Source organism: Heterocephalus glaber, unplaced genomic scaffold (assembly GCF_053883595.1).
Source record: "Heterocephalus glaber isolate CG9 unplaced genomic scaffold, H.glaber_assembly_v1.0 deba00001600, whole genome shotgun sequence".
In the NCBI taxonomy this organism is placed as follows: domain Eukaryota; kingdom Metazoa; phylum Chordata; class Mammalia; order Rodentia; family Bathyergidae; genus Heterocephalus; species Heterocephalus glaber.
Genome location: NW_028258372.1, coordinates 11,890,686 through 11,911,598, shown reverse-complemented (window position 1 = coordinate 11,911,598; position 20,913 = coordinate 11,890,686). Strand labels below are relative to the sequence as shown.

The 20,913-nt window shown below is 37.6% G+C and overlaps 2 protein-coding genes across 6 annotated transcripts in view; both read left to right on the top strand.

Moving 5' to 3' along the window:
- The window catches only part of Ankrd45 (ankyrin repeat domain 45), a 35,681-nt gene extending 24,445 nt beyond the window's left edge, over positions 1-11,236 (top strand). For 2 of the 4 annotated variants that reach the window (XM_004853419.4, XM_087194330.1), the window contains 2 exons: positions 4,865-5,003; positions 7,861-11,236. In XM_004853419.4, coding sequence (XP_004853476.1) covers positions 4,865-5,003; positions 7,861-7,889 — 168 coding nt within the window. In that variant the 3' untranslated portion in view covers positions 7,890-11,236. The remainder of the gene's footprint in view (positions 1-4,864; positions 5,004-7,860) is intronic. The other 2 variants (XR_015444521.1, XM_087194331.1) reach the window with 2 other exon arrangements.
- A 119-nt stretch (positions 11,237-11,355) lies between these two features.
- The window catches only part of Slc9c2 (solute carrier family 9 member C2 (putative)), an 87,663-nt gene continuing 78,105 nt past the window's right edge, over positions 11,356-20,913 (top strand). For both annotated transcript variants that reach the window (XM_087194328.1, XM_021265410.2), the window contains exons 1-3: positions 11,356-14,061; positions 15,104-15,308; positions 17,667-17,767. In XM_087194328.1, the coding sequence (XP_087050454.1) occupies positions 15,161-15,308; positions 17,667-17,767 (249 nt within the window). In that variant the 5' untranslated portion in view covers positions 11,356-14,061; positions 15,104-15,160. The remainder of the gene's footprint in view (positions 14,062-15,103; positions 15,309-17,666; positions 17,768-20,913) is intronic.

Sequence of the window (20,913 nt, the reverse complement as noted above, 5' to 3'; positions counted from 1 at the left end):
CTATGTAGCCCTGAGGTTGGCCTGAACTTGCAGTAAACCTCTTGCTTCAGCCTCCCAAGTTCTGGGATTATAGGCACCTGTCACCAAACCCGAAAAAATACAAGGAAAGTTTATTAAGAGATTATACTTATCTCTTGGAGGCAGGCAGTGGGGAGTTGGAGAATATGAACATTAATTTTGATATGTCAACTTCATTGGATTAAGACACGCCTAGCATGACCTTGGATACTATATATTGTCCTTTGCTCATTCCTGTCCCGCACTCTTCCCCTGCTCTGCTTCCTGGCTGCCATGAACTAAGCACCTTTGCTTTTCCATGCCCTTCTGCCATGATATTTCTGCCTTGCAGCCTGCTGATCATGTACTGAATCTTCTGAAACTCTTAAGCTAAATTAATCCTCTTTTTTAAGTTGTGGTTTTGGGGTATTGTGTCTCAATGACAAGAAAGCTGACTGACACAGAAAATCAGTACAGAGGTGTGGGGTGGTGGATGTGACTACCTGACCATGTGGTTTGGAAGCCTTCAGACTGGTCTGCTAGAGGAGTTTGGAAAGGTGGTGAGATGTGGGCTAGAGAAGCCTTAGAATGCAGTAAGCAGAGCCTATGAGTGACAGGCTGGAGCTCAGAAGACCACAGAGCTGCCAGGCATGGTGCACATACCTGTAGTCCCAGAACTTGGGAGCCTGAGGCAGGAGGATCATTGTGAGTTTGAAGCCAGCCTGGGCTACACAGTGAGTTCAAGGACAGTTTGAACTAAATAGCAAGACCTTGTCTCAAAAAAAAATTTAAAAAAACATATAAAAAAGGCTGGATATGTGGCTCAGTGCAAAAGGCCTGGGGTTCAGTACAGGAAAAAAAGAAGGCCAGAATGCTAACAAGAATATGGATGGTTGGGCTGGGGATTTAACTCAGTGGTTCCACCGCCTGCCTCACAAGTGCAAGGTCCTGAGTTCGATCCCCAGTACCAAAAAAAAAAAAAAAAAAAAGGATGCTAAAAGCCAGGCTCAGGAGCTTTCAGTTGGGAACAAAGACTCCATTGGTATTTGTACTATAGGCCATGTGTGTTATACTCTGGCAGAAAATTTGTCTACATTTTGGCTATATGATGAGACTTTGCAGGAGACTCAGATTATAGATGGTGGACTAATTTATCTTTTGGAGGAAATTTCAAGACAACTGAACATCCAAACTGTAGCATGGGTACCACTTGTTGGTTTTTCATTATGTACTGCAAACATGTACTAATAAAAATTAAAAAGTTAAAAAAATATTTTCTTGAATGTATATATTTGATTGGATATTAAACAAACCAGCATCATCTATTATCTCCACAAGATTACACGAGTCAACTTGTTAATATAGTAGTTAGTAGGGCCCATATTTTAATTCACTCGTTAGGATTCTAGATCCTTTACTGTAAGTTCACCTACATTATACCACAAATCACATGCTGAGACACAGCCATAGTGTTAGCACCTTTGCCTAAATGTCACTTGCTGTGATGTTCCCAGAAAGTACAGGTTGGCCAGGCCTCTCTACCCACTCAGGCAGTGATGCTACTGGGCCCTGCCTAGCAGAAGCTGGGTCACAGCCTCCATGCTCCATCTTCTCCTTGTCCATTTTCTGCTTCCTGATGTCTTGTCTGATGGTTTCCTGGTTTATGTCCTGGAAACTGGTGATATTACCTGCTGATGTCTTAAAGGCTGTAAGGGAAACTGTCTCCTTGCTAAACTTTGTCCCCAAGGATGGGCATGTGGAACCTCAACAGGGTTGTCTGGCCTTTCTGAAGCACAAGTTATTCCCAAAGAATAAGTCAGGTAACACTGAAAACCACTGGGTCCAAACAGGCTGGACTGTTGAACAGTCCCAAGGGTCTACATGAAGCGAAGATCTTTCAACAACATTTTTGGAATATTCTAGAATTGCAAAATATGCTGGCAGAGGTCAAAGTTCCAAGTCACTACCCTGTTACGTGGGGGAGGAAGCAATAGCCCCAGGCTCAGCTCCAGTCTTGAGTAGGCTGATGAGCCCTTGTCACATGTTAGTTCTTTTGTGCACACAAAGATAAGGTGTTTGTACCAAGTCTCAAAATCTTCACAGTTTCTGTTGGACATACTTTCATTTAGGAATGAAGGAAAATTCTTCTATTTTTGAGTCATTCTTTTGTCAATTCTGTAAAATTACATGCAACTTTATAAATATTTTTATTTATATAAATATTAAGATATAGTTTTATAAATATCTAATACTCTGCTAATTTGAATTTGAACTGTAAATTTCAAGTATTCTGTTTTTGGGATTTTAATGTATTTTTATTCTTTATTAAAAAGGAAAAATTGATATTCCATGTTCCTGGTATCTCCAGTTTCCTAGGGTCTCCATAACACCTTCAGTACATTCCCACTGCTTCACACATGTCCTCATAGAGACTCCTTGATTGCCTTCCCAGGTCTTTCTTTGAAATCTAGGTGGAACCTTCCCTGACTCTACAAATTCTTGTATTCTGCATGCCTGACAAACCAGCATCACATGGACAATGCCAAGATCTGCTTTTCTAGACTTTGTGTCCTGGATATGGAGCTACAGGACCTAAAGTTTGCCCTGCTGGGTTTTGATCTTGCTTTGGTCTTATTCTTTTCTATCTACCTATTCTTCCCTTTTGGAATGGGACTCTTGCATTGTACCTTGGGATTATATAACTTGTTTTTAATTTTTATAGTTTCACAGCTAAGAATTTTCCTTAAGTCTCAGAGGAGACTTGGACTTTTTTTAAAAAAAATGCTGGAACTGTGGAGGTTTTGGGGAAGGGATTATTGCATTTCCAGTTGTACTCAGGATAGTTGTATTATGTTAGGTGGAATTGTGAACTTGCTATTGTCTTTATTTGGAGATTAGGTGTGGTTTAGGGAGATATGTTTGGGTGATATTGAGAAGGGGTGGATTATGATGATTAATTTTGATATGTCAGCTTCACTGGATTAAGAAATGGCTAGCTGTTTAGTAAAGCATACTCCTGGTTTTGTCAGATTGGTCATGGAGTTGTGGTCTTGGGTACTGTATATGGTTCCTCTCCCAGTCCTCTCTGGCACTCTTCCTTCTGCTTTTTGCCCACCATGAACTAAGCAGCTTTGCTTTGCCATGCCCTCTGTCGTGATGCTTCTGCCTTGGAGCCTACTGATCGTGTACTGGATCTCCTGAAGACGGGCAAGCTCTCCTGTGAGCTAAATTAAACCTCTCCCTCTTTAAGTTTTGGGTGTTGGGTATTGTGTCTCAGCAATGAGAAAGCTGACTAATACAGGGAGGGACACAGAACTTGTGTTAGTACTACTGGCAGTTTCTTTCATTGCTTAGTAGGGTCCACTGTTACTCATTTCATTATTTTGCTTCAAATCTTAGCTATACATTATGCATTCTAGTATATATACATATATTATATATTTTTAATATAACAAAATTTCCATAATGGGGAAAAAGTTGAAGCTATAAAGATAGCTAATGGTAAAGCCAACTTGCCATATTATCATATCTAATTGCCTGTGAACTATATTGATTTTGATGTACATGAATTAAATATGGTCAAAGTATCCTGTGTTTTAGTTTTAAATTATTTCATGAAAAGTGTTCTGTGAATTTTCTCTGACATAATTTAGATGAAAGAGAATTAGCTATTGCTAAAAGGAAATAAGCAAGTCTAAGAATTTGATAAATTACACATTGCACTTGAATCTAAAAATCACTCTACAAAATTTCTTATGAGGGCCAGGGATTTAGCTCAGTGGTTTCGCCGCCTGCTGCACAAGCGCAAGGACCTGAGTTCGATCCCCGGTATCAAAAACAAACAAACAAACAAACAAAAAATTTCTTGTGAAACAAACAAAATATAGAAAAAGTTCTATCAAAATAGCTACTGGAGCCATTAGATCTGCAAAACAAAATTTTCTTGGTACAAAGGAATAGTGTTTTTTTAAACTAGTTGCTAGAAAACCTTTTAGCTTTAATTTTTAGAAACTTGGTTATCTGAACAAGAAAATGTATACATACAGTAATAATCAGAAAAAACAAAAAAATATAAAACAAACTTAATAGTTTTCTCTTTTCCATTCACTTTTTTCAGCATACTTCTGTATGTATCACTGCTCATTATTTAATAGCATGAGAAGACATACCATTATTTATTCATTTCTCTTTATTCTTATAAACCATAGTACAATAAACATCTTTTTCTTCTCTACTTTTTAATTTTTTGATTGACATATTATATTTGTACATATTTATGAGGTATAGTATTATAAACATCTTCAGACATCAGAAGTTTACTGCGCACGTGCAAAAGGCGAGCTTTTCAGTGGAGTAGAGCTTTTCTCAAATTTCTTGAACTTTTCCTGCAGTGAACTATCTGACAGGGAATAAAGTATCAGCATTGTCTATTGAGTTGCATGCAGCTCCTACCATGTACCTATTCTTTTCCAGCCTTTGCAAGCTTTTGTTTTGTGACAGAGTTCAATGAGAATAAAGAATTAGGGAGAAAGTGTAAACTGGTGCAAGGGTTCTTGAATCTTGATGGTGAGTTTTAGTAACTCACCTTCCACTGATGTCAGAGCAGTACTTTTCAGTTTAGTTTCCACCAGCCACATGTGGCTATTTAAGTTTGAATTATTTAAAATTAAATAAAATTTAAAGTTCAGTTTCTCAGTCACACTACCCACATCTCTAGTATTCAATAGCTGAGTATATCTAATGGATACTACCCTGGGCAGAGCAGATAGAGAACATTCCCATGCCCACAGAAGCACTTGATAGAGAAACTGTAGAGTTTATTTTTCAGTAAATAAATGGAAAGTAAATTCTTTATTTTTGTTCCTAGAACACCATCCTCAATGCATGCCGTGTAAAAAATGAGTGGTTGGAAACTCATCCAGAAGCTTCCATTAATGAGCTTTTTGAGCAGAGAAAACACTTGGAAGATATTGTGACCCCTATCTTCACAAAAATGGCTACATCCCGTAAGTATTAGGTAAAGATAGTTTGAATGTCAGAAAAGATGAGGATTAGGTTCAATGTTATTGAAGGTACTGTGTTTTTAGCAGTCTTCTTAAGCAGGCATCAACTTTGTTAGAAGCACTAACCCTGTGATACAGCTCCCATTTCATTATTAGGAATAACTAGTAACTAGATTCTTTTATAGGAAATGCCCAGTACCAATCTTGATATTGTCATCATCAGTCATTACATTTTCTATGATTACTGTCTTTGATTTTGACCAATGATTCTCAATAGAGAATGTCCTCCTGGGAGAGAGGCAGAATTTGAAAAAGAATTTTCAGCGTTATAATTCAGTATATTCACAAAGTTATATAATTACCACATTTTAGTTCATTTTACTACCCCCCAAAGAAACCCTACACCTGCTAAAAGACACTATATTCCTCTCTCCCCCAAGCTCTGGTAATGATTAATCTGTTTGTTCCCTATGAATTTGACTCTTTTGAATATTTGAAAAATAGAACAATAAAATGTGCTGCCTTTTGTGGTTGGCTTCTGTCACTTAGTATAATGTGTTTAAGGTTCCTCCATTTTGTAACTTGTATCAGTCCTTCATTCCTTAGTAATATTCCATTGTATTGATACAAATTTAATCCATCTATTAGTCAGGGAACATTTTTTTTTTTTTTTTTTTGGTACTGGGGATCGAACTGGAGCCCTTGTGCTTGCACAGCAGGCGACGAAACCACTGAGCTAAATCCCTGGCCCAGTCAGGGAACATTTGTAATGGACATGTTGTTGTTTTGTGTTTGGCTTGGGTTTTTTTGATACCGGGACATGAACTCGGGACCTTGCGCTTATGAGGCAAGTGCTGGAACCACTGAGCTAAATCCCTGGCCCTCATCAGGGAACATTTGGATTTCCATTCTTTTGGCTACTCTGGATAATGCTGCTAAGAACTGTTGATATTTGTGTGGCCACATATTTTCATTTTTTTTGTTGTATAAATAAAAGAATTGCTGGATCATATGGCAACTTTTTGTCTAACCTTTTGAGGAACTGACAAACTTACATTTTAAATTCACATAAGCAGTACATGAGGATTTCAATTTCTCCATGTCTTTGTCAACGTTTGTTACTGTCTTTAAAAAATATTTTTCACCATCCTAGTGGGTAAGTAGTGGTGTCTTACTATAGTTCTGATTTGCATTTCCTAATTATTACTAATAAACATCTTTTCGTGTGTTTATTGGTCACTTATTTTTTTTGAAGAAATGTTTATTTTTGATTTCTATATCAGGTTGTATTTTTATCATGGGAGTTCTTTATTGTATATATTGTGTATACAAATCCCTTATCAGAAATATGATTCTGATATTTTCTCCCATTCTTTGCATTGTCTTTTCATTTTTTAAATTTTTTTAGTTAGAGTCTTACCATACTTCCCAAGCTGGCCTTAAACTCACCATCCTTCTATCTCAGCCTCCTGAGAAGCTGGTTATCTATGTGTACCACTATGCCCTCCTCATTTTCTTAACTGTCTTTTGAAGGACAAATGATTTTTATTGTGAAGAAGTCCAAATATATTTAATTTCCTTTTGTTGGTTGTCAGTTTAATATTTCAAAAATCATTGCCCAATCCAAGTTTACCAAGACTTAGTTCTACATTTTCTTCTAAGAGTTTTTATAGTTTTAACTCTTACATTTATCTCTGTGATCCATTTTGAGTTTTTTTTTTGGTGTGAGATGGGGTCCATTTTCCTTGTTTTGCATTTGGATATCTAGTATCTAATATTTTTAGGTTCATCAAAAGGGGTCATGGATTTTAAAAGTTTCAGACATTTAACCCAGTGTAGGTAGTGTGACAGAATATCACATATGAGATAAGAAAGTGACCAGTACCTATGTGGCTGATTGTAATTAAGTCTGTATTAAGGCATGGTAGAAAATAAGATTGCAAGCAAAAGGTCCTGAGTTCGATCCCCAGTACCAAAAAAAAAAGATTGCAAAGTTAATTTGTGATCATTGTATTTTTAAAGCACTGAATTGTAAACTTAGAAGTTTGGGCTTTATTTTGTGGGGACTGTGATATCATTAAAAGCCTTTAGAGTAGAAGAGAAGAGGGATGAAGTAAGATTAAGAGGGATTAAGTAATCTGGCTTTTCTCATAAAATGGATTGGAGGGAGAGGAGACTCAGAAAGTGAGATCAGTGTATTCCAGGAGTGAGATGATTAACCTGAGTTATTGGTTAGATGATTCGAATCCCACCGGCACCACTACCATGGGCCTTGCTCAACAACCCTCTCTCCCTCCCTCTCTCCTCTGAAGAAAAATTGCCCTTCCTCCTAAGTCCCCTCGGTTACTACATCCCTTCTAAGTACTTTCACTGAGGTAAGATTTAGATCTTAATAGAACCTCTGAAATGATCCTACATTTTACAATAAAATAACAAAAACTTAGAGGTTCGGCAATTTATTCAGTTATCCTGGTCCATAGCCAAATTAGGAACAATAACAGCGATTATATGGGAAATATAATCTCATAGCTATATATATATATATATATATATATATATATATATATATATATATATATATATGGGGAAGAATATTTGAACTGATATACCAGTAACGGCAAGATTCAACTAATGGCTGGTTTCAGCTGGGACATACTTATTTCATGCCCATTATTTTATTTATTTATTTATTTATTTTGGGGGGGAGTGCCGGGGATCGAACTCAGGACCTTGCACTTTCGAGGCAGGCACCAGGACCACTGAGCTAAATCCCTGGACCCCATTATTTTAAAAACTGGCTTCATTTTGTTTTTTATCACAAGCTAATTAAATGTAATTTAAAAAATCTCTTTTCTTTCAGGTCAAGCGAAAATATCAAATCTATTATAAACTAAGCCATAGCCAGAAGAGAAATCAAGATTATACCTTCTGCTGAACATATATTTTGTAAAAGGCCACATTTTCTTCTAATATCAGTAAAGACAAACCTATTCATGCCAATTGAAGTCAGGAAAATCAACATGAAATTATATCGAATGTTCAAGATTCAGTCACCCTTGCTTGGTTTTACCAGGTTCAGAGTGTTTCTGCCAACACCCCAGTCTTGTCTCTGGTCCTCCAAGTGCAGCCCCATATGAGTTTCAGGCACTCCTTCAGGAAAGCACTTGGGTACAAATCACTCGCAAAGACCACATGGGGTCTTTAGAAACCACGTAGAGAGTCTCATGATTTTCTGTGTAACTGAGACAAAAATTTCTATTCAAATGGAGGGTTCCATTTTAAAAAGACATATTTGGTTATTTCCAGAGGAAAAAAATTTTGTTCTTGCGCTTTCAAAAAGAAATCTTACAAATGACATTCTGGAGTAAGGAAATATTAAGAATTGTTTAGATCAGGGTCCTCAGGCTATAACTGTTACTTTTTTATGTTCAAATTAAAATCCACCTGTAAGTTGGATCTAGTCTCTGAGTAAAACCCATATTTATCTTTAACCTCTTTGTATCTCTACATTAATAAACACAAATCTGTATAGTTTTATGTTTAGAAGTTTTGTCCTATTCTGTAGGTTTGGCAATATAGATGCTATAACCGGACTCCATGACATTTTCTTTCCTGTTTCATTTTCTATTTCCTAGGGTTTAGGAAATCATACTTGGCTTCCTATTGGTGATTTGGAAAGTCTTTTTTTTCCGGTTTATTTAATGAAGCCCCTGAACCTTCTATTACTTTGTCACTTTCTGGGAAAGTTTTATAGGAAAGAAAATATTTAAAGGATATTCTTTGTTTTTACGACTGTCTCTTCTTTGTTTTGCTCTGCAAGCTAGTTTTTCATTTTAGGGAAGAGGAAAAATAAATGACTAATTCAGTGATACTTTGTCACTTGACATTGTCTCAACCATGGTTTTGAGATAACCATTTAAAATGTTTCCCAAAGTTTTAAGTTTTGAGGGTTTTTTTTTTGGTACTGGGGATTGAACTCTGGCCCTTGTGCTTGCAAGGCAGGCGGCGAAACCACTGAGCTAAATCTCCGGCCCTTGAGTTTTTTTTTTAATGTACAAGCAATTCAGTTTCAATTTCCTTAAGCAGAAGAACAGGGCAATAACTTTTACCCTTCTCTCTGATAGGCCTTCTGGTTGCTTTTGGAGAAGTACAAAGAAAGATATCTTTGCTCCATTTTCTTAATACAGGACATTTCTAGAAGTCCAATGTCCTTCAGCACTGCAATAATTTAGGAAGAGGCCAGATGCCATTTTTGTTATTTCTACTCTTAATTCTGCATTTTCTGAGCCTGATCTTGAATACAACATTACTTTCCAGGTGAGTATTCCTGATGAGTAGGGAAGGAACCCTGGATTTTGCTTCTAAGATTCCCAAATAAGACTGTGGCATTTCTAGAGACCCTCTATAATCAACCTCTCTCTCCTTTTTATACTTATTTTTCAGTATTTATCCTCAAACTCTTTGTAGCTCTTGATATATTTGCCAATGCTCTGTTTGTTAAAGTTCTTATAGTGGCACCTTGATGCCAATCGCGACACCTCTACTTTCTCACAATCTGCTTTTCTAATCCCTTCACCAGCTTCTCTTCCTCATCTTGCCCCCAGCTGTGGGAACCTCTCAAAATTCAGTCCCGACCCCCAGGTGAAGCAATTCATAATTCTCCACTTCTCTATCCCTATTACTACAAAGAACTAATCATTTCTTCTTTGGGGCACCCTTAGTGCCAATAGCTGGTTAATTGTTTGTGTTTGTCTCTGCATGTGAATTGTGAACCTTTTAATGGTAGCAACTTTGTTATACCTAAAGAGTCTGTAAGATAGTAAATAAGTAAATAATAGTTACATAAATTCACTTTTAGTTCTACCTTTCTTCATAGAACTCACTACCTCTTCATTCATTCATAGAGCTTGTTCACCTTTATAAAAATGTCTCCCAACTTTATCTCTATACCTTGCTTACGCTAGTGCCCCATTTCAACTCCTACCCCCCTAACAGGCAAGCCACACATCCCACACTATGGCTCTGTGTCTGTTTTCTAACTTTCTATTTCCTAAGCCTTCATCTTGAATGTCATATCATTTTTCAAGCCTGTGAACCTAGTGATTACCAAGGGATTTCTGGATCTTCTTTCAGAGATTCTGGTGATGCGAGGATCTGACATTTATTTACATCTATAAATCTATAACCTTTTGAGAGATATAGTATTTGTTGTTACCTATTGTTGCACAAAATTAATAGATACCTAGGACGGTTAAAATTCCCTTATGCTTTGAGTCTGAGTGTTACTTGGGTAGCTGCATGGCTTTTTGTAAACTTCTACAGAGTAATTAGTATTCAGAGTACCTACTAGTAATTTAAAAAATGCATCCACAGTAGTTGAGAGGTAGTCAGTCAAAGGCTAAATTTAGTGCTATGATAACTTTTAGAAAGTGATTCTTTAGAGTTTTGGGTTTCATTGATCAGAAAAATATAAAAAAATAAAGGGAGGAGATTGATATACCCTTTTAAGAAAACTAGTACCTATTATCATGTAATAAAAGACATTTTAACGCCAAAAATGTAGGGAAGATAGGATCTCAGTGTAAGACCTTACCTTTAACATGGAAAAATTAAGCTTTATTATAGAACTTTATATTTGATTTTCCTCACTTTGCCGTATATGATGGAACTTTTGTCATGAATCAGAACTGACCTATGGTCCGGCCTTTGAAAGCTACCACTCTAGACTAAGCAAAGCAGGCAGATTGTTATTTGTTAGATTGTTAGCATAATACCCATCTTGTAAAAGACTGACAGTTATCCTAGTCTTCATGCTAATATTCCAAGATGGCCCCATCTCCCTTCTCAGATGTGCTTTTTACAGTGTGATCGCAACCTTCCTCACATAGAGAGATGCATCTCCGTTCTCTCCTCTTGAACCTGTGTAGGCCTGTACTATAGTGAAAGTGGTTCTATGTGATGTTCCAAGACTAAGATTATAAAAGGTGCCGTGGCTTCTGCCTCGTTCTCCAGCCACTGGAGAGACCCACATGGAAAGGATCTGAAGCTACAGCCTTGGCTGGGCTCCAGCCAGCTGTCATCCTCAATGTGCCAGGCATATGACTGAGTCATCTTGAAAGTGGATCTCCAGTCAAGTTACCCAGCTAATGCCTTACAGAGTGGACACAAAGTTTGTCTGCTGAGCACTGCTGGAATTGCAGACTTGAGAGCTAAATAAATAATTGTTTTTGTTTTAAGTTACTAAGTTTTGTGTTTCTTTGTTACACAGCAGTGTATAACATACACATTTTAGAACCTAGGAGTGAGAAATGAGTGTAACAAAACCTGAAATAGATGGCACAAGCTTTGGGACTGGACGGAGGCCTAAGCCAGGAAGGTCTAGAGGGAGGTGTGAGTTAAAGGCTACAGGCCTCAAGTGGAGTATTAACAACCTCTGGGAGGCTGTCTGTGGAAGTTTACAGGACGGTTAGGAAAATGTTGGAAGCTGAAAGAAAAAAGGGCCTTGTTATGAGATTAAAATAAGTTTGGCCACAATTATTTAAGTAATGAACTTAATGATCCTGCTGAGAATTTCCAGAGAGCATTCCAGTGCGACTTGGCTTGTAAAATGTGAAGAAAGAGATGAGCTGAGAAAAGAAACATTTCAACTTTCATATAAACTGCAAAAGAAACATAAAGGAGCCAGTATTTGATTTGAAAACAAAACTACTTCTCATTCACAACCTTTCTAGATGGAAAAAAGTTTTTGAACTAAGAAATAACTTCTGGAAAGAGGTAAAAGCTGGGAAGGAATTCTAGAGTTATTTGTTAAGAGCTAGATGATGCCTCATAGAAACTTTGAGATCTTAAGTGGACTTTCTTCATGCATTTGGGAAGATGGGCTATAGGTGCACTAGGCAACCATGAGCACAGCTAACCCCAAATAGAGAACAGTGCTCTCTCAGTAACTGTGTATATCTGCCCAAGGAATCATCTGATTGGTCTTTTCTGAGTCCCACTCCCATTCCTGAGCCAATCATAGTGTTAGGGGCCTGGGAAACTACACAGCCATCTATGTTGTGTGCCTACCTCAGTCACAGTCCCATCATCTGCTATCAGAAGAGCGGGCGGAGAGGAAGCCCATGGGACAGCCTCAGCCCTTAACTCTCCAAAGCTATCAAAGTCTGCTGGCTTTACAAAAATTGATGAACTAGAAATTTATTATGTCTTTTTAAAACGAGCTCTAGGGAAAGTTTGTGGCAAAGAGAAATTTTCTTGTCTCTGTATTTTGGTTATGTCCTATCTCTAGGTTTGAGGACTACATGTAAGCCAGGGCTGACTCTCTACATTTTATCCAAGTTTTTCTGAAGTGTGAGGATTTGGTGAATCTGGATTTTGAAACTTAAATTGAAACTACAGGAGACTTACCTATAGGGGTTAGATGAAAAGAACCTGAGGGACAGTAGAAGGACAGGAATGACATAGAACTGGAAGGAGATTAGGCAAAATGATTTGAGGAAGTGCAAACTTAATGCCTGAGAGAAATCAACGTGACTACTAGTATAGATCAAGTGAAGATGAAAATGGGGGAAAGCACAGTTAAATTGGCCATCAGATGAGTTAAGGCCGAATGGGAAAGGATAAGGCATGTGTGTCTCAGGAGAGAGCCTATGAGTGACTTTCTTTAACACAGTCTCAGTCATTTGATAGGAACGGGTCCAGTGGCTTAACGGAACCACACCATTCTGTACAAAAATGAAGTTGTAGATTGCCGGGGATTTAGCTCAGTGGTTCCACCACCTGCCTTGCAAGTGCAAGGTCCTGGGTTCCATCCCTGGTACAAAACAAAAAAAAAGTTGTAGAGAATATTTTGGGGGCCGGTGTGTTGATGCCAAAGTGGTCAGGGTCAGACACAACTGTCAACTGGACTTCTATCTAGGAATTGGGACTTTTCCTGATCAAAGTTTTTCTAATACCTAAATAATAGAAAAGATTGATAATAAGTGTAGTAATCTTCCTGCTGTGACTTTCTCCTTGGGGAAAAGAATATGCAGCAACCTTGATTTATGAAGCATAAGAATGACAGACTAGATTTTTCCTAGTCACAAAATAATTCTTCCTTGAAAGTAACCTACAAGTTGATTAATATTCACTAAAAAATTCATACTGTAAATGTTTCTGGTAATTAGATTTGAGGCAAAAAGTATGTTAGGCATCACAGAATTGGGGGATGCATGCTTGTTGTCCTCCTGCCCCCAGTGCTGGGGAAATTGAACCCAGGGCTTCTGCACTGAGCTACACTCCATCCCTTTTATATATCTCCCATTTTGAACAGGATCTTGCCAAGTCAGTAAGTTATCCAAACTGGGCTTGCACTTGGTATCTTTCTGCTTCAGCCTCTCAGAGTGTTGAAATTACAAGTGTGTGTCACCGTGTCCAGCAGGGCAATATATTTTCCCTCCCTGAGAGAATAGGTGGCACTATTTATTTCTTCAAATTGAGGACCAAAATCAATGAAAAATGGGAAGGAGGAAAGGGGGAATGAGAGATGTTGAAAAGTAAAAAAAATTGGAAAAGACTGACTGAAAATGAGAGAAGAGACAAGGCAGTGTTAAACAGGGCTAGGGCTGAACTGGATAGAGTTGTCATTAAAAATTTTATATATATATCACACACACACACACACACACACACATATATATTTTGCCTGCATGATTGATGTCTTTGACCATTTCAGCTATTATGTCAGCAAGGGAAATCAGTTAAAACAGTTGTTGTATATAACAGCTTGAACATTAAGAAATGCAGGTTTCCCTTTAAGTCGATAACAGCTTCTTCTGGATTGGTGGTGGGGATAATGGAGTAGCCAATCAGAACAGATCCAGGCTGGCAAGAAACCAATGGAAGGTAGGCTTGGAAACTGCTTTGCCCCTTGTGTTAGTTGGCAGTGCTGTCCTTGGCAAACAGATGCAGAGCTGAGCTTTGTTCTGAGATTTTGAGAGCCTTCACCTTGATTTCAACTCAGAAGCAGCTTAGGTTTGGAAGAACCATCTCTTGGTAGTTTGGAGAACTTGATTTAAAGGTAGTTAATATGTGGGGTTAGAAGAGTTTGAAGAGCCGAGGACATGAAGGGCTACTTGAGGGACAGGTGAAGGTTTGAAGATGTAATGTTTTGTCGATTTTTAGTCCACTTCATGCTTCATAGCAAAATCACTGTGCCCTGTAGACCAAACAATTACAGTGGTGGACCACAGATGAACTTTAATAGTATTGCTGCTACTTAAAAAATTTGTAGGAGTTCTGAGGTTAAGAAGGAAAAATAGAACAGCCCAAGTCTTTCTCAGGACCACCACATACATTTGTGTAGTTTGTTTCCTACCCAGGGCACCAGCTAAGGCACTGGGGTTGGAATCCAGCCTATAATTCATGTGCCAAGCATTGTGCATGTTTTCAGGCTTTGCTACTCTGAGGAAGAGGGACTTTTTCTAATTCAGTCAAAGGTACCAGTGACCAAACTTCAACCTTAGTCTTATTTTTTGCTTTTAGATTATTCTCACCCATCCTCACTCCCACACTTAACTGTTGTGACCCAATTTTGACCTTGCTTCCCATTTGTCATTTTTGATTTGGAGGAAGCTGAGACAAAGGAGTCCTGGGGTTGGAGTAGTAAAATGGAATTCTAGAAAGATTTGGACCCATAGAGAATGAGGAGCATAACATTTATCCTTGCTCCTCTTCCCTCAGAGTTTAGCTCATCAAATATTTATCAAGAGCCTATCGTGCTACAGACTATGTGCATAGCCTTAATAAAAGTCAATATTTAGCCTTTGCCTTTGAGAAACTCACTGTTCAGTGGGGACATATCATTACCACATCATGATAATAGTTAGTACAATTATCAATATACCCTATGTCCTGTTTGATAGGTAGCAGTATGAGGAAGAAACATCAACACTGCTGTTGTTGTTCCTATAAAATATTCTTGGGGCAAGAGGTAGAGCAAGAGGTATTAACACGTGCCTTATGACAAGAAGAGACATGCTCAGATCTGTGTGGTTTAATCTTAGGTAGGAGTATGGGTGAATTGGGTCTTGGTCTCATGTTTCTCTTTTTGTGTATTATAGCAGGTTAGTCTGAAGTGGTAAAGGTGTCAGTAATAATAGATGTGAATCCATCAAGTTATGGAAAAACAATGGAAAAAAATGAATACTTCCTTTTGGTCACAAGGAGACAGTTCCAAATCTGATTTACTTTGCGGAAATCCACCTGATTACCTTGTAACAAAGCAAAATTTCCCACTGCTCATATGTGCCATTAGTGTTTTGGGAGGTAGGTGGTTGTTTTTAAAATTTATCTGTCCACTGCCCTTTGAGCTTTTTTTGCATGTAGAAAGTGATCACAACTACATCAAAAGAAGAGGCCAATGAAATTTCAAGATGAAGTGAATTCTGTCAGTATAGCCTCATTCAATTTTAAATAGTATCTATTTTTGTCCCTTCATTCAGTAACGTTTGCTGAGCACGGCAATGTGGTAGGCACATAAAGAGAGTGAGCCAGTCCTTAACCTCATGGAGTCCTCTCATGTGGGAGACTGGCAAATACCTACGATTCAATGTGTTAGATATAACCAGAAAGATATTACCGAGATTCTCTGGTATCAAGGAGGGACAAACTTACACAGCCTGCCTTGAAGGCTTAACCTGTCCAAATACCTGAGATGAGAGGAGACAACTGGGGCAAATAGACAAAGAGCTCTGATATACAACTCACAGTTCATGTAGTTGATGTCATTAATTCTGTCCACTTTCTAATGGCTTTTGATCTGATTTTTCTTCAAGGACAATGAACCAACCACCTCAGCTCCCAGAAGGAACTTCACTAGTAAGGGCCTCCTAAACAGTGATTAAGAATTCAAAAGAGATAGTGAATGGTATTCATGCAGATAGAGTAACATATTCAATAACACAGCAGCATTATTCCACAATTCAACTCTCGTGATTAGAGAACAGTTCCTGGATCCTTGTAAAAGAAAATTTAGTTTTGGTGTGGTTTTTTTTGGTACCAAGGATCGAACTCGGAACCTTGTGCTTGTGAGGCAGGCAGTGGAACTACTGAGCTAAATCCCTGGCCCCAAAAGAAAATTTATTTGGAGAAAAATGTCAGCTGCTCTTTTCTGGAATTAGGAATACTATATATAAATGAACAAATAATGAGGCAAATATGTGCAAAGAACTTCAGTTTTACCTATTGGATCAGGGAGTGAAAATGTTCTCTTTGAAGGTCTTTAAAATACTCAGTAAGGATCTTGGTCCCTTTTGGTACTCCCAAGGTGCTGATGACTATTAGCTTCATTAGTTCTGAAATATGATGAATAAATGGGAACAAGTGGTCCATCAGTAAAGGATATTGCAGAAGTTTTGCAAAAAACATTTTGCCTGTCCTTACATATAAGAAGTATCGAATAAACATTTACTGATTTAGCTTGACCTACAGCTGTGAGGCAAGAAGTACAGAATCTGGGATGCCAATGAATCTCACCCTGTGCATAAACTAATATTATATTAGGTTTTTTTTTCTTTTGGTACTGGGGACCAAACTTGGGTCCTTGTGCTTGGCAGGGAGGCGCCAGAACCACTGAGCTAAATCCCCAGCACAATATTATATTAATATTAATAATATTATTGCCTCTGGAGAGAATGAAATGAATAATCTTGGGCAGAGTCCTAAGGGTTTCAAGGGAAGAAAATGTAGCTAGAGATAATGAATGCCTTTTGTTCCTTGTGTGGTGAAGGCAATTTTCCTTATGGTTAGAGTCAAAAGAATTTCTGATTTTCAGGAAGATTATAGAACATGTGTTGTTTTAGCTCTAGAACAAATATTTATTAATACAAGATGAAATGTGTTGATATTAGGCTGGGTTTTAAAATGATCTCACCATTGGTCCATTAGGAAGACACCTACACAGTGATCCTAACATGTCACTGGGTGGGCAAATGGAAAGCTGCTGATGCCTCAGTATTTTTAAAATTCACCAGTGAGAGATGCCTTTTTATATGTGGCTTATACTTAACAGTATTTGTCACAATCATTAACTATTCATCTATAATAATGTGAGACTCAGACAATATAGTCTACTGATTTGATAGTTTTGAGGCAATGTTAACTTTCTAATTCCGAACATTTTATTGTGATTAAAGAATTCTTTGTTTTTAGAAAAGAAAACACTAAAATAAATATTTAGAGGGTAAAAAAAAAAAAATAATGTGACATGGGCCGGGGATTTAGCTCAGTGGTTTCACCACCTGCTGCGCAAGCGCAAGGACTCGAGTTCGATCCCCGGTACCAAAAAAAAAAAAGTGAAAAAAGTGACACTCAGAATGCTCAAAATTAGAGGGTGAATAGGCTGGGGATTTAGCTCAGTGGTTCTGGCGCCTGCTTCACAAGTGCAAGGTCCTGAGTTTGATCCTGGTACCAGAAATTAGAGGGTGAATATTAAATTGTTTTAAAACTGTAAAGTGTCATTTTTCTTTTAATAAGGTTATTTTTAATTGAAACAATAGATGTACATATTTATGAGGTACAATATAATCTGTTACAAGTATATAATGGGTAATGATTAAATCCAGGTAATTATCATTTTGAAATGATGAGTTATGTTTAAATGACATACATTCTCTTTTTTTAAAGGTATTTTGAAGGTGCTTTTAAAGAATCATGACTTCATTGTCTTGACAATTCTTTCTCTATTAGGATTTGTGTTAGGACAACTGGCCTACTATTTTGTTGAGGTACTGTATAATATAATTATAATAAATTAGACAATACATTAAAGGATAGATACCAAAAACAAGGTCCACTTCCACCTCATCTCCAAATGTGTGAAATGGTTTTAACGTGAACAGATATTTAAGTAATTTCACCTGCTATTAAATATTTTAAAATTTTTGTTAGTCGATGTTTGCAGTACATGATGATTATGTTCATTGCGGGGAACTGGTACATGTACAGAATACACCTCAATTCCTTTTTTCCCCCTTTCCCTTCATCCTTGATTTTTTGCCAGCATTATACTTATTTATTTGTCTTATAAATCCTTATAAAGTTACTTATCAGACATACAAATTAACAGCCACGGTAACAGGCCAAAAACCATAAAACACGTAAAACAGTTATGCTAAAACAAGATATACTTTCAAATACATTGCCCACGTTGAATTACGATAACTTTCTTTATTTCCTATTGTCTGTCATTTATTTTTCACTTTGTATATTGAGTTTCTCATATAAGAAAAATCATTTCTTCTCAATTTTTCATTTTACTAGAATACAGGTTCTCAAAGTAATTTGGCAGAATCTGTTTTGATTTTGCCATTTTCATTTCTAATAACATGGATTTGGGTCTTTTCTTTCCTTATTTTGGTAAAATTTGCTATGGACTTATCTGTTTTGTTTACTACTAGAATCAAGAGGAAATGACTACTTTTCAGGGATGTCTTCTAGATGTGGCTGGCTTTTTAGTCTGTTCCAGGATCCTGCCTCTTCATTTTATTAGGGATGAAAGGCTGCAGCCTGTTTGGCCTAGCACCTAATTCTTTGGTATTGGACCACAGCATTATTTATGAACCCCAGATAATCTGGTATTGGCATACAAGGAAGATCAATTGATCATGACAACTATGTCACTTTGGCTAAAGTAGTACAATCAGTAATAATAATATCATCATGCACAGACTGGGAAATGACACTGTGATAACTATTAATTTGCTGCTTTTAACAAAGAAACAAGATTTATAGTTACATAAAAAAACTAAGACAAATAAAAAAATCGTATACAGTAAATATCCACTCAATACGGCAATTTTATCCTGAGGACAAACTGCGGGCACCTGCAGGCAATAGGATTATGGTGAAGGCACCAATTCTGCAACTTTCAAACCCAGAGCAATTCAGGCTGAGCGTGGCCTCTGGACATAGGGGTGGGGCCTGCGTTCTTAAGTTTAAACTCTTCAGGGTGTCTCTTGCCAGCCTGACCATGGCTCCCTGACCCTAGCGGTCTCTGTTCCTCATCCAGTCACTGTGGAAACGTAACACTGGGAGGCCTGAACTGAAGCCATCCCGTGACTGCTCTGAGTCCCAGCTTCAGTCAACCTCTCCCTGGAATGATGTCTGATCCAAGTCTCTCTGGGGGGTATGAGAGGTGCTTAGATTGGAGTCACTTACCTGCTGTTGCAGCTCACAGCATCATCCAGTTCATTCCACTGCTGTGTTTCTCCCTGAAGCCCTCTGGAGCCTCCTGCTTTCACTTTGTCTCTATAGATTTGGTTTTCTTTTCTTGGGAGCCACAAGTTGGAAGCTAGGGAGAAAGTACAGATTGTTCTTCCACTTCCTGTGTTGTGTTCTGTCTTTTCAATTTCTCTATAGATTTTAATTTTCCTGTCAGATCCTTCCTGATTGCCAGGCATCTATTCCCCCCTTTTTTCTTTCCCAAGTTGTTTTCCAGTGTCTGGATTCTGAATCTTAGAGGGGCTGATTGTTGCTTACCACTCCACCATTTTCCTGGAAGTCCCCCTAAAAATTTTTGCAAATGGAAACACACACACACACACAATATAAAGGAGACATACATGAGGAAATCTTAAAATAAAGCAGTGGTTTGGAAGTGAAGAAAATTCATTTGCATTTTTGGGTCCTTTGGACCTTGCTCTGGTTTATTTTCCCAGTAGATACACTGGATTCTTCCCTTCTGTTATCTTTACCAGTTGCAGAGATCTATGAAAAAAGGCAATAGTTATTTTTTTTCAAATTCCATTACGTTTATTGGTACATTTTAGGTATACATTATGATCACATTCATCATTGGAAATTTGTACCTGCACATGATATATCTAGGTTCTTGCTTTTTCCCCATTCCCCTTCCCTTCCACCCCTCCACCCCTCCATCCCTCCCTATTTACAAAAACATTGTTTTTGTTTTTTCCTTCTCATATTTTTTCCTTCCCTTCTTACCTTTCCCCCATCCCACCTCCCTTAGTTCCCCTTCCCCTTTGGACCATTTCTTCCTATTTTCTATTATGTACTATACATTTTGGTCCTCATTTACTCTTGCAGTTCTTCACACCAGAGAAACTATTCAGTATTTACACATGTGTGTCTTATTTATTTCACTTAAGAATATGGCTTCAGTGTGCATCCATTTAGCTATAAATGCCTCTAGTTTATCATTCTTTAGAGGTGAGTAGTACTCCATTTTATAAAAAAACCCCACATCTTCTTTATCCAAGGTAGTAGTTATTTTTTATGCTGAAGCACGGTTACTCTTCTCTGTCAGATTAAGGGTAAAACATGCATCATATAGTACAGACACAAGAAAAATGTATTCATTTGTTAACTCGTGATTTCAACTGCATAGCAATGTGATCAATTAATAATCTGTGTCACTCCCACATCCCCATATTGCAGATTGAAACCTCGGCTTGCTAAACAATTGCTCTACAACAGAATCACACCCCCTACCCTCCATTGCTTTATTTTATTTTATTTTTTAACGGAGGAATTGACTGTACTTATCTAGGGTTGTACAATCTTAGTCTTCTGAAATACCACTATTCCTACTGTCATCTTTTTCCAGACTGTCTTTTCAGTGCTTTGTATTTATTAATTATTCATTAACTTTTGAATTTATTCATTCATCCATTCATTCTTAAGGGAACTCAATGGAAATAGTACTCTATTTCCATTTGTAGAGGAGGATACTGAGGCACAGAGAGGTTACATAATGAAGGTGAAACTATTTCCAAATGAACTTTTTAGGAGGGAATATCTGCAACACTTCTATCATTGCTGAGTTTTCAATCAACCTATGTATGATCCCCCTGATTTATGTCTTATGTAACCAACTATAATATTATCTAAGTATTATTTTTCTTCACTGACT